The sequence below is a fragment of the Helicoverpa zea genome, chromosome 4, assembly GCF_022581195.2.
Source record: "Helicoverpa zea isolate HzStark_Cry1AcR chromosome 4, ilHelZeax1.1, whole genome shotgun sequence".
Lineage (NCBI taxonomy): Eukaryota > Metazoa > Arthropoda > Insecta > Lepidoptera > Noctuidae > Helicoverpa > Helicoverpa zea.
This window is the reverse complement of record NC_061455.1, coordinates 8,798,034-8,810,388: the sequence shown is the minus strand read 5'-3', so window position 1 is coordinate 8,810,388 and position 12,355 is coordinate 8,798,034. Positions and strand designations below refer to the sequence as shown.

Below are 12,355 nucleotides of genomic sequence, written 5' to 3'. Positions count from 1 at the left end.
GGTTGTAGGCGTCCAGATCGTCACGCCATCTCTTCCGGGGCCTGCCCCGTCTGCGGTGGCCATCCTGTGGTATCCACTGAGTAACCGATATTTGAACACGTGATTTTATTCATTATTGCAATCAAAATAATCGAGCCTTCTCCCGATGAAGAAAAAAATAATTAGCATGAAAAAATATTTTTTGGAAAAGTTGTTTGTAATAATGAGTACCTACAATCACGTATTCAAGTATCGGTCACCAATTAACAGTCACCCTATACATGTATTTAAAATAAGTCTTATTTTAGCAACCTGTCACAGAAAACTTAATACCCGTGTACCAAATACCTGTAAACAGTCACTTAAGCCGTCTATATTGTTCACGAAGCCGAAACTCTCTTACCTTAATATAAGCCTAACACTCCACCCGGCAACAATAAGGTTTTCATCAATCAAGATGAGCAAATTTTAATCAAATTCATTCCCAAAATGTGATGCCATCATCCATCAGTCTAGTTTGGTTGCCAACGTAAATTGTCGCCATACACAATCCATCAATTTTTAAAAACAAGAAACTTCAGCTTTTCGTACTTAATTGATACTTGTTGTTTAGGTTTCACTAGATTTTATAAAATAATGTTAATATTTTACTTTTCACCTGGCAACGGGAACAAGATTGTACCTAATATTGTTTAGGTACTAGATTTTACAAAATAATTTATTTTACATTTTACCTGGACCCAACGGTGACGGGACCAGGCTTGAGTTATGAGCAAACAAACATAAAAAAGAACACCAGAATTGAAAATCTTCTTCTATTTGCTAAATCGGTTAAAAGTAGTTATACCTTCAAGGGATAAGTAGGTGTGTCAATATTATCTTATCTCAGGCATAAGTTTTAAGTATGACAAAGCTGTAGGATGATTTTTCAAAGTGTTTATTATCAATCCAATATGTGTTAGTGTTATTAGAAATATTAAGGGCAAAACTTTAAAGAGATAAAAAATGATCAGTTTATTTATTCAGATTGTCACAGGGGCAAAGTACAAATGTAATGCGAGCCAAATCTTGAGTCACCCATACTGCATGCACCTATTAAATGCTATTAATTAGGAATCGGGCGATATTTAACGACTGAACATATAATAATAACGTGACAAAGTTGTACCTAAACTTTGGCGATACTGAAACCGGTACAAATCCAGTTATTTATTTGGCTACTTATATAGGTAAATATTTTTTTGTTTTGAAAATATTGAAAGTATCACGGTAATAATTGTAATGCATTTCATCGTTTTAAAAACAATAGGAAATGTAAGAGGAGATTATATGGCATTAAACCGCTTATGTAGCAATAAAATTGAATGTTTATGGTAAATGTGTTGCTAAGCGTAAAACTGTGCTTACAATAAAGAAAAAGCTGTTTTTACAAAGGGTCCCTGAAAATATTAATTTATGTATTTAAATGATATTCCCTAACTATGTATATATTGATAAAGTATATTTCCTAGACGAAAAATACGTTGTCCTTTCTAAACTTATCACACTAATTACTTATATGTTCAAGAAACATGTAAGGCAGAATTTAAAACTGATGTTCGAGTACATGAAAATTAATACTTAGACTTTGTTGTACCTCTAGGATAGACCATTAAAAGTTCCCTTCAAAGTTGTTGCGTTACTTTCATTAAACATTGTTTTATAACGTTGCTGATGTATTACTTTTTGTTTACATTATCTGTGTATTTAGGGGTTTATGTCACGTTCCCGTTATAATGTTGTGCAAGTTCAACCAAACACGTTTTGCACATTATGCGTGAATCAGACTCGTAGATAACCTTTAATTAATTTATAAAGAGCATCTAGATACATAGAGTGTAATAGATAAACTTGCAGTATCTACGTGAGAGTACTAACGTTGATGCTATGAAGTTATTTTCCACGTAGATCACGTTCCGTCGCTAAGCTGACGTGATAACTCATGAACTTGTCGTCTAAAAATACCTGGGTATGATAAGATGTTTGGGGTTGTACTTGATAACAATAATGTAACCTATCTTGTCTATACATACCTATATTGTCTTTACATAATCTTGTGTAATATTTTAGTTACATGAGGTGCAGGTTTTAACGTCTAGGACTCCATCCAAGATGTTTCAAAGCCAGTATATGTAGTAAAGTATCTGAGCTGTTTTTTGCTGAGTTGCATTAAGTTAAGAAATACAATAAATGTAGCTTTTTAAACCAAAGAACATAAATGTTTTTGTCGCAAAATTCTTATAGGATATCTGTCTTATTCAGATTTCCAACAAATCAACTACTTATGCAAACTCAGGTATTTATACAAATAAATCAAAATGTTTAATGTGTAGTTAGCGACATATTGAACATTTGTCATAAAATACTATTTTATGATTATATGCATAGGTTATTAGCTCAATAGTCATTTAACCATATAGCAAAACATATAGGTACTAAAACTTGACTTCTATTTCTTTACGAAAAGTGTGACAATTTACGTCCCCATCTCTGAAACTTAATCTAAACATTATGAACTAGAGTCAGACACTTCTTCATGATGTGTTGCTGAAATGAATCATATTTGTCTGAAATGCGCTGAAGGCGCGTGCTTCTGCATTGATTTAAAGTGTCGCAAGTCCGTATGACAAAGTGTCATGTGCATAAATTAGTTGTTCTATTCTGGGACTATTGCACTTTGTCGTTTTACTTTTGAAACTTTATGACCTTTAACATCTTTGTTGATACAGGTACTTACAGGAACAGTTGCTTTTATTTAACGTTATTTTCATATAAATATACTATGTAATGACGAGGAAACATTTTTTTGTTTCTATTCTAAAGGCTCTGAAACTACTGAACCAATTTGAAAAATTCTTTTATTGTTGGAAAGCTACACTCTTCCCGAGTAACATAGGCTACATTTGATCCCGCCACGGGCAGTGGTTCCCACGGGACGTGGGTGAAACAGCGGGAAAACGGCTAGTTTTCTTATATAAATATGCTTAAGAGTTGATGATAAAAGATATCCCCTTTCCCGCCTATCTTGAATGTTGCTGTTTCAGACTGTTTACATATTTCATGTTTTGAATTTCATGGAGCTGATGAAAGTACTAGAAAGCCCTTTCTCGAAGCACATACTGTGTGGTCTATCTGAACAGTTCAAGGAAAGTGATAAGATTATAGGTCACAACCTTTTCTTCTAGAATCATACACGTTTTCTTATGCGTGACTTTGGTCTCATAATAATTTCATAACAGAAAATAAATGTGACGGTATACAGTTTTCTAGGAAAATGGTAAGTTGAATTATTCAATGATCACGTGATTTGTTGTCTGGTATATTTTGAGTGCAGACAAAGAAAGTCATAGATAAATAAATAAAATAAGTTTTTCGAAATATAATTGGTCTATTCGACATAAAGAGAATTACATTTTGCTCAATTAAGTTATTGAACCCTATTAGCCAATTGTGTTTTGGCGGTAGCCCAGGGGCCAGAAAATTCTAGATACGGTTCTAAATGTTAACTTAGAAAGTAAAAAACATAAAAACAACGTTAACGTCATTGCTTGTACCTTATGTCTCAGGTGAAGAAACGAAAAATAATCTATAAATAAACGTAATTGTTAATTAACAAACGGTTAACAACGTATGTTAATTTTAAGCAAGAATTAAAGTGTTCTTATTTTATAAACAAAACTATGTAAGTACTAAACTGGTAAATAATTACTTGTTAAAACGACAACGAAGAACATCTTAAGACCGAGTTTTTTTTAAGTAATATATTCTGAAATAGAAAGATTTTTACCACGCCGATGGAGTGTTTCCATGGAGTTTTTGTCGACTCTAATAGACTCTGCAACAAAACTCCTTTTTGGAACCACGCTCTTAGCTACTGACTTCTTCCTAAAAACCTGTAATTGCTCTTTCAATCTAATATTACAAAAGGTGAAGGCGAGTGTGTTATATAGGTGCCGGAAGTAGTCCGTAGTTCCCGTAGGAAGCGTGTAAAACCACTTGCGAAAGCTATTTTGAGTTAAAAGTCTTTGACACATCCAAAATATGTTTTCTTGTCTGTTTTCTTAGACAGAATGTACTCAAAGGACCTCAAAAGATTTTCTGTACAGGGTTTAATATCCCATTTCATCCAATTTGGCACATCGTAGTATGTGACTGTAGGGTCGTATTGTACACAAATTGCTAAATTGATGCAGGAGTCTGATTCGCAACATATCGTCAATTGCTAAATGGGTTAAAATCAAGTGAACTGAGATGCTCGATGCTCGTAGGTCGCGCCACTATCGAGGTTCTTCCTGGAACCTTATTTTATGAGATCCCCTTAGCAACTTATGATATTTAAAAAAACAAAGAAAATACTAAACTTCTCTTCGTTTCAGGTTACTGTTACAGCCTTTTTATCGTCCCACTGCTGGACACAGGCCTCCTCTCACATGGAGAAGGATTGAGCATTAATCACCACGCTTGCTCAATGCGGGTTGGTGATTTCAGACTTTATATTCCAAGTTTCCTCAAGATGTTTTCCTTCACCTTTCGTTTCAGGTAACTAAGAAAAAACAAAGAAAATACTAAGCGTTTCCTCATTTCAGCTACTTATTACACTGTACATTATTAAAAGCGTACTGTTACAATGGGACCTGAAAGAAAATACTGTTATTTTCGTAAAGAAATAGTTTTTCTTGTTAGTATTTCACTTTTTGTAGTACCTACTGGTAAGATCCTACATCAACGTGATGATACTTAGGTTTGCTGAAACGCAATAGTTTCTTTAATGTTCGTGATTGTAATTGTTGATGTTATTCTAACGAGGTGATCGGTCAAACGTCTCCGTCATAGGTTCTTGCGTGAACATTATGCCGATAGTTCATTAATCGTCGATATATTTTATTTATTAAACACGGGACAGCATTAATTACCTACCTAAATATAAAAATAGAGCACTTCGTTCCCACGCGACCAAGTTACGTAGGTACGTGTGTACTTACGAGGTAAGGAATTACCTACTTATTTGACTATGTTCTCCAGACGAATATCAAAATACATAAACAAATAAATTACCTAGTGTCTTGGTACAAAAGCCTCTATCGAAAAGTTCGTTATAGTTTGCATCATTTTTTTTTTAATCTAAGAATATGGAAATATAGATTTTGTATCAAAAATACTATCCAGATAACCTTAATTTACGTAGGTATTTATAAAAAATTACACGATTTTGTAAAGAGCTGAGTTACCTATACAAAATAAAATTAATATTCAGTCGATTAGAATGTATGGTTTTCGTCATCAACATGATTATCTGATCAAACGAAAACATCCGAAGGCACATAGGTGCGTATGGATCTTTCGTACAGAATGCTATGCAAATGCTTGATTCCCTACTTTGGTCGACAAGTAACTACTGCAATTTATTTAAAGAACATCAGCTCATTGACGTGAGCGAAATATTCCATTAATTTGTGTTACGATCTTGTTGAAAGCAATATTTAGTGATGCCACTACTATTGTCGCTCTTGCGTCCAGTTGAAGATCATTGTGGTATTATTTTCCAGCATAACAAGGAGAAAGCCAAGCGAGAAAGCGCCATCATCTAAAAATAAACCAATGGTCTTAGACAAAAAAAGGTTATTTTGTAGATGTTTGCGGTGACCAATTTTAAGGTACGAAAATAGACTGAAGCTTGTGAAAAGATCGCTGACAAGGGTGAAAGTGCAGGCGAGTAGGTACTAGAATTTTCATGAAACTAACTGTCAATTTTATAAAAGCAACTTTGAAATAATAAGAATGTTTGTTTTTATTTCATATGATTTTTTTTTAATCTGAAGTCACTATTCATAGTAACACATTAGCGGTGACCACAATATTGGCAATCCCCAATTTTGTGGAAATTAATGCAAGGGCAACCCCTATTTTTTCAGTTAGTTTCACTTAGCGAACTTACTCTAATTTTGTACAGAATACGCAGATTATTTTCAAATTCTGCAAATCCTGCCTACTTTTCTAAACACCTTACTGAAAATCATAATTTCTTATTTAAATTGCACGAAGACGCGGAAATTAGGCCAGATGTATCGTATACTTCATTTGTTTTCATTTACATGCATTACATATTTTTTGTTGACCTTACCATACATTCAGTTTCTTTCATGTTGATGTACGCACAGCGCCATCTTACTGAAGTCAAGTGAACTACACAGATAGGTACAAAATAGGTACTCGTACAAAAACATCTTATGTTGTAGTCACAGTCGTAGTAGTTAACTTGTTCCAGGAATCGTCAACAGATGTCACTACTTTGTGAACCGAAAATTGCGTTTATTTTTGGCAATTAATGTAATCTGTTGTTTTGCATATTGGGCCTTATATTATACATAGTACATAACACTTCGCACTTTTTGTATTTATTTCGAAATCAGTTTTAAAATATAAAACTATTAGGTAAATAATGTTTTTTTTTTTAATTCTTATTTAATTTGCTGGTGATTTTCTGTACTCCACAGACATGTCTGTTCATCCCAGCCCAGCACCCGGAGAGAGCTATCCCCGGTTCTCTTGACGCGTCCTCCATCGTTTTGCCACCCGGTACCTACCTACTATTTCAAATCATACACCCAACTAATTGTCGCCCTTGAATCATTAGCGTTTACATATTAGGGAACATAAATTTTATTACGTTGATTAAAAGTATATAAAATTAATTAAAACATTATTAGCAATCAATGAATTAAAGATTTTTGTTTAACTTAGTTGAACCTAATGAATATTGATACCGAAAAAATTAACGAGCCTTGATTTGCAGTACAAGTCGGAATGTAGCGTAGAAAGCGATCAAATTTTATGTAAATGATTATAGGTGTCTCTACTTCTGATCTTCCGTATCTCGAGCGAGACTAGCCTTTTTATGTTGTGTCATTTGAAAACTAACAAAGGACTTTAAATAAATGCGATCTTTACATCACTTCAAAAGTCCGTGTCAAGAAATGAATATCTAAAAACCTCGAAATATTAATTTTAAACTGATGTATCAAGTCTTATTCTTTTTCCGAGGAAGGTATTAAATAAAACAAACAATATTTTTATGATTCCTTATTTTCATTTATAATGGTTGCTAATTTTCTATCCTCGGCAGACATGTCTGGGTCGTCCCACCCCCACACCGGGTGAGAGCCGTCACCAGTTCTCTTCACGCGTCTCTCTATCATGTCAGTCGGTACCGACTTCAGGTCATAAGCCCATCCAATTTTCGCCATCAAGTCAATGAACAACCTCGAAGTGTTAAACAAGTACCCACCAAGCTCAGCCGTCCTGTAGTCCCATGGAAATGCATGGTGATAATTGTGGAAACCCTCGCCAGATGCGAAAAATGATACCAGCTTCGATTCTCCTGGCTGGATGTTCTTATCATAGGGCCTAGTGCCAAACATGTGAGCTACTGAGTTGACGACGAAAAAGACGTGTATCGTCAGTAAGTATCGTAGGAAAAGACATACGAATAAAGCTACCATTTTCTTCTCCCCCCAAAGTGTAGGTATGTATATCGGCGTTAGGACAACAAGAAACGGGAGCATCCACACGTAGTAACTGCAACAAAGAAAAAAACCTTGGTTTAAAACTATTATATAGTTATTTGATTTTTCGGAACTGTGAGTCTGATCTGCTAGATAATATCATACGATAATACACTTATTAGACTAACTCACTGGAGAGAAAATTATGGTGCACTAAATTATTTACAGTCATGTTAGTACATGACTGTAAATAATTTGTATTTACATATATTAATTTATAAGTTATAAGTTGTATTTGTATTAATTTGTGTAAGTGTAAGGTGATCTTCACACTGCCCCGCATCACGCTGCATCTTGCGTGTCGACGCACCTACGCGTGTTCCTGCGGGAGTGCAGATCTGCATCATCGTGCGGGTTTTTCGCGCACTCACGCGCGTAGGTGCATTTAGTAGATTCACGCGGCTCTCATAGAGTTCCATTTTCAAAAATACATACACGTCACGCCCATTCAAAATCACGCGCGGCACTGCGGGATTCAGTGTACCTTGCGTCTCGCCCCGCACCTACGCGCGGGGGTGCATGTTTCTCCGCGGGTATGCGCGTGATCCGCATAAACGCGCGTGGATGCATTTTCAGTGTGTTGGACTATGCGTGTTTCCCATACAAACGGAGATATTCACAAGCAACGGAAAAAAACACTTCCACGCGCTACGCTGCATCATGCGGGGCAGTATGATAATCGCCTAACAGTGTTATTACAAAAAAGTTGTACAGACGTTTGATGTGGTTTGATCCAATTGAAATTCACATTCAAATCTTAAACACGTGACAAGCGTATTTATTATTTAAGTACTGCATAAGTTTAAGGTACTTACTTGTTCTGGAATTTCAACAGTGGGTCTGCGAAAAGATCACTCAGGTCTACTTTATGAGCCCTGACCTCAGGATGTCTTCTGACCAGTAACCAACCGATATGTGAGAAGAAGAAGCCTCGGTTCGAATTGTGTGGGTCAGCGTCAGTATCGACATACTTGTGATGTGCGCGGTGGTCACGTGCCCATACGATTAGCGTATTCTATAATCAAAATAAATACATAATTAGTAGGCGTAGAATAAATATACATCAATTAAATATTGATTTTCTTTCATTGACTTGAGCTCAAAAGTTGATTTTTGGATTCCTACTATTGATCTGATCATCATCATTTCAGCTAATTGCCGTCCACTTCTGAACATAGGCCTCCCCATATGATTCCCCGCTCATCATCTCCCGAGCCTTTTCCCAACTATGAGTTCGGCTTCCAGTCTAACCGGATTCAGCTGAGTACCATATGATTATAGCTAATAGGCATGATGACAATTTTAAATTACATTAATAATTAAATTCCTTTGTATGATGTAGGTATACGTCTATTTTATATGAAAAATTATTAATTTTAAGAAAATGCGAAGTTTTTTTATCAAATAATTGCATTTTTCTCTGTCCACTTTGAATCCGGCGCGAAAACGCTTGTCAGTGTCATGTCGTCACTTGTGACGTCACGACTGAAATTACAAGACGCAAGTAAACAACGCTCGTGCAATAATTAAGTTTTTTGTGTTATTAAATATGAATTCGAAAGGGCCTAGGTGTTGTGGGGTCCCCCAGTGTAAGAACACATCCAAAACAACTCCTGATAAGTTATTTGTGTACGTTCCTCACAATAAAAAAATACGAAACAAGTGGCTTAAACTTGCAAGGCGAGATTCAAAAACAATATTGCCCAGGGTACAACTTTATTTTTGTGAAGATCACTTTGATGTAAGTTATTATATAGTTCTCTAGATTCTAGCATAGTTTATAATGTAAATAACTATTTCGAGGTTAGGTTTCATCTCTCATTGTTTTTTAATTAAACTATACTTCGGCCGTTCAGAGAATGCGTTCCTGACACCTATCAGTTAGTCACGACTAGTGATGGGCACAACATAACACTGAGTTCGTTACCGTTCCTTCAAAATGAACCGCCGCATTATTTTAAGATTATTTTCGTTTTAAATTGGCGGAATCATTTGTTTTATATTTTAGTTATTTAAGTGGAAACCAAAAAAAGGTAATATTCATATAATAAAATTGTTTTATTTATTCTTTGTTACAAGTACATTGAATTGAATGTGCGAACAGAATATTAATCAGACTCCGATTTGCTTGAGGAGGTGGTGTCTTCATCATCATCTTCGCCTACATGTATAATTATATTATTATCAATAACAGAATCAATCCTGATATCTCGGTCTAACAAAAGCCGGGTAATCAAATAAAAACAGATCGAAAACACTTGAAAAACGTGGTCTATGCGCACGAAACGACAACGGACGACTGTTTTAGCGTCACAAAATGGCGGCCCATAACGCCATTTGGGGTTACCATTTTTAATCTAAGTATAAAAATGCGGTTTGGTCATAGTTTTATTTTTATTTTTCATAAAAGTTATAATTAAGTCTTATAGTCCATTATTTTCCAATTCTTAAAAAGAAAATCAAAACGTATTATTTTATATTATAACTGTATAAGAACAGATTACGATACTTGCCTGTTATTTTTAGCACAGCACTACAAAATATAAACCGCTGACATAACCTTGTAATAGCGCAGTATAGATTTAGAAAAATATTGTTTACCAAGTTATTTGACACTCAGTTTGGCACAAAATTATAACATTCATTGATTATTGATATAATAATGTTGTTTTAATGCTCCTCAATTGTTAAAACGGTAAACAACCAGCAAAAATATTTTTATCGTAACTGCAACGCCATTGCAAAGTTACGTCGTCAGTTCAATCGCGACGTGTCAGGAACGCATTCTCTGAATGGCCGAACTATAGTATACTTACATGGAAGTATTAACATTTCTAAATTCAGCTGAACAAAAATCTTTATTTGATGCCAAATACTTTCCCAGCATTATGATATCAATTCTAGGCGAATTAGCGCTGTTTGCCTTGATAAATCCGGGCTCCATAACTCGTGTTATAAACAATTAATTAATTAAAAACAAAGATCGCAGTGGAAGTTCACAATAACGAAATGTGACGTTCGCGCGCTTTCGCGCGAGTTGTTTTGAGAGATGACGTCACGAGCTCTGATTGGTGTTCAAGATATCATGGCGGATTGCCTTATTTCGTAATTTTATTTTATAAAAATACACATTAATCACATTATTAATAAAGAAAACAATGCGCGTTTTATATTCCAAGCTTCAAGTTTAATTTAATAAATATATTATTTTAATGATTTTTGATTACTGTCATCATGCCTATTATGGTTATATTTGGACATACCTATGTAACTATATTTTAGATCCAGTACCTGAAACGCCATGGTGAAAAAGGTCAGAAGAAGAATACGAAGTGGCAGTTTAGCTTTGTACGCTCTATGTGCCCATAATCTGTGAGCGCCGGCAGTCACACTTATTGCCATGGCTACGTGTAGAAATAGTGCTGAAAACAAAATAATAGCTATGAGTAATTGTATGCGGAGATAATTGATGAAATAGTTTTTTGGTAAATTATGGAATCAGGCGGTACTTTGCAGTTTTGTCTCTCGGAATTAACAGTAAAGCCCATGTTACCCAACACAACATCACCAAACATAAACCTTAATTTTCTTTAAACAACTCTTTGCTATGAATTTTTACATACAACTTTTAAAATAAACAATTGTTTAAAGTAAAACGGGTATTTATGCCGTCGGTGAAAATGGGCGCTAATATATTTTCTAACATTGAATAATTTATTTATTTATTTATTTAGTAAGGTACACCAACGACATTTTTACAAATAGCTCAAGTATATATAAACATTTATCCTCCATACAGTGCAAAAACGTCACTTAAAGGTGTACACACCATTGGTATGGAAAGTAACAATCATAATTACATTAGATTAGATTGCATTACATTGTATCATTATATTACATTAATTAATTTCACAAAATTCTAATAACATAAATTGAAAAACATAAATTGAAAAAAAAAAAAACACAAATAAAGACAAAATCAAAATCAGTAATATTTACAATTGCAGATATAAAATAAAGAATAATAATAATAAAAGATAGAGTCGTTAATTAAGAGACATTCATTAAATCAAAACACAGAATTACAATATCTCATGAAGGAAATGAGAAGGTTACTAGGTAGCCAATCACAGGTCATCAATGACAATTGCCTTAGCTTTGAAGCTTGATAAGCTATCAGAATATAATTATATCTAAGCTACTGTTACACGCGCAGGCTTTATTGTACATACGTAGTCATCATCCTATTAAGAGGTGCATGTTGGCCCAGGTTAGTGCGACTCGGTTTAGGAACAAATGTTCTACTTGTTTTTTTGGACCTAACGTGCCACTGACGGGGAACTTCTAGGGTTAATTTATTGAGTAGCTCTGGAGTTGAAGTCACACCGTTTGCGATTTTGTATAGGGTGCAGAGGTCAATAAGTGTCCTACGCTGTTGCAGCGGAGTAATCTCAAAGTGGAGAAGGCGATACTCATAATTAGCTCTATAAGGTATTATTAGTATTTGGTTGCATAACTTACTGAAGAGGCACGTCTGCCACTTAGCTGCAGTGAAGAATAGGAAGGCTCCATAGAAGCCTGCTATGTGCACTAGTACGGCAAACACTGCTCTGCCCCACACTATTTCCCACTTATGGTCAGAAGGCACATTGGGTTTATGGTCCTCCTCAGTTTTCACTTCCGATCCCATTGTTGATGGGTCTTCTTGAACCGCTCCCATGCTGTAATCATGTTGTTTATTAATTTTTAGGAAGAAACACCGTAGGTACTCACTT

The 12,355-nt window shown here is 34.9% G+C and overlaps 1 protein-coding gene across 1 annotated transcript; it reads right to left on the bottom strand.

The window, feature by feature from the left end:
- Positions 1-7,085: 7,085 nt before the first annotated feature.
- Positions 7,086-12,355, bottom strand: LOC124629765 (acyl-CoA Delta-9 desaturase-like). The gene is made up of 4 exons (XM_047163297.1): positions 12,102-12,355; positions 10,872-11,002; positions 8,396-8,595; positions 7,086-7,593 (listed from the first exon to the last, which is right to left on the bottom strand). Exons 1-4 carry the CDS (start codon positions 12,298-12,300, stop codon positions 7,089-7,091), a joined length of 1,035 nt encoding a protein of 344 aa, XP_047019253.1. The 5' UTR covers positions 12,301-12,355; the 3' UTR covers positions 7,086-7,088.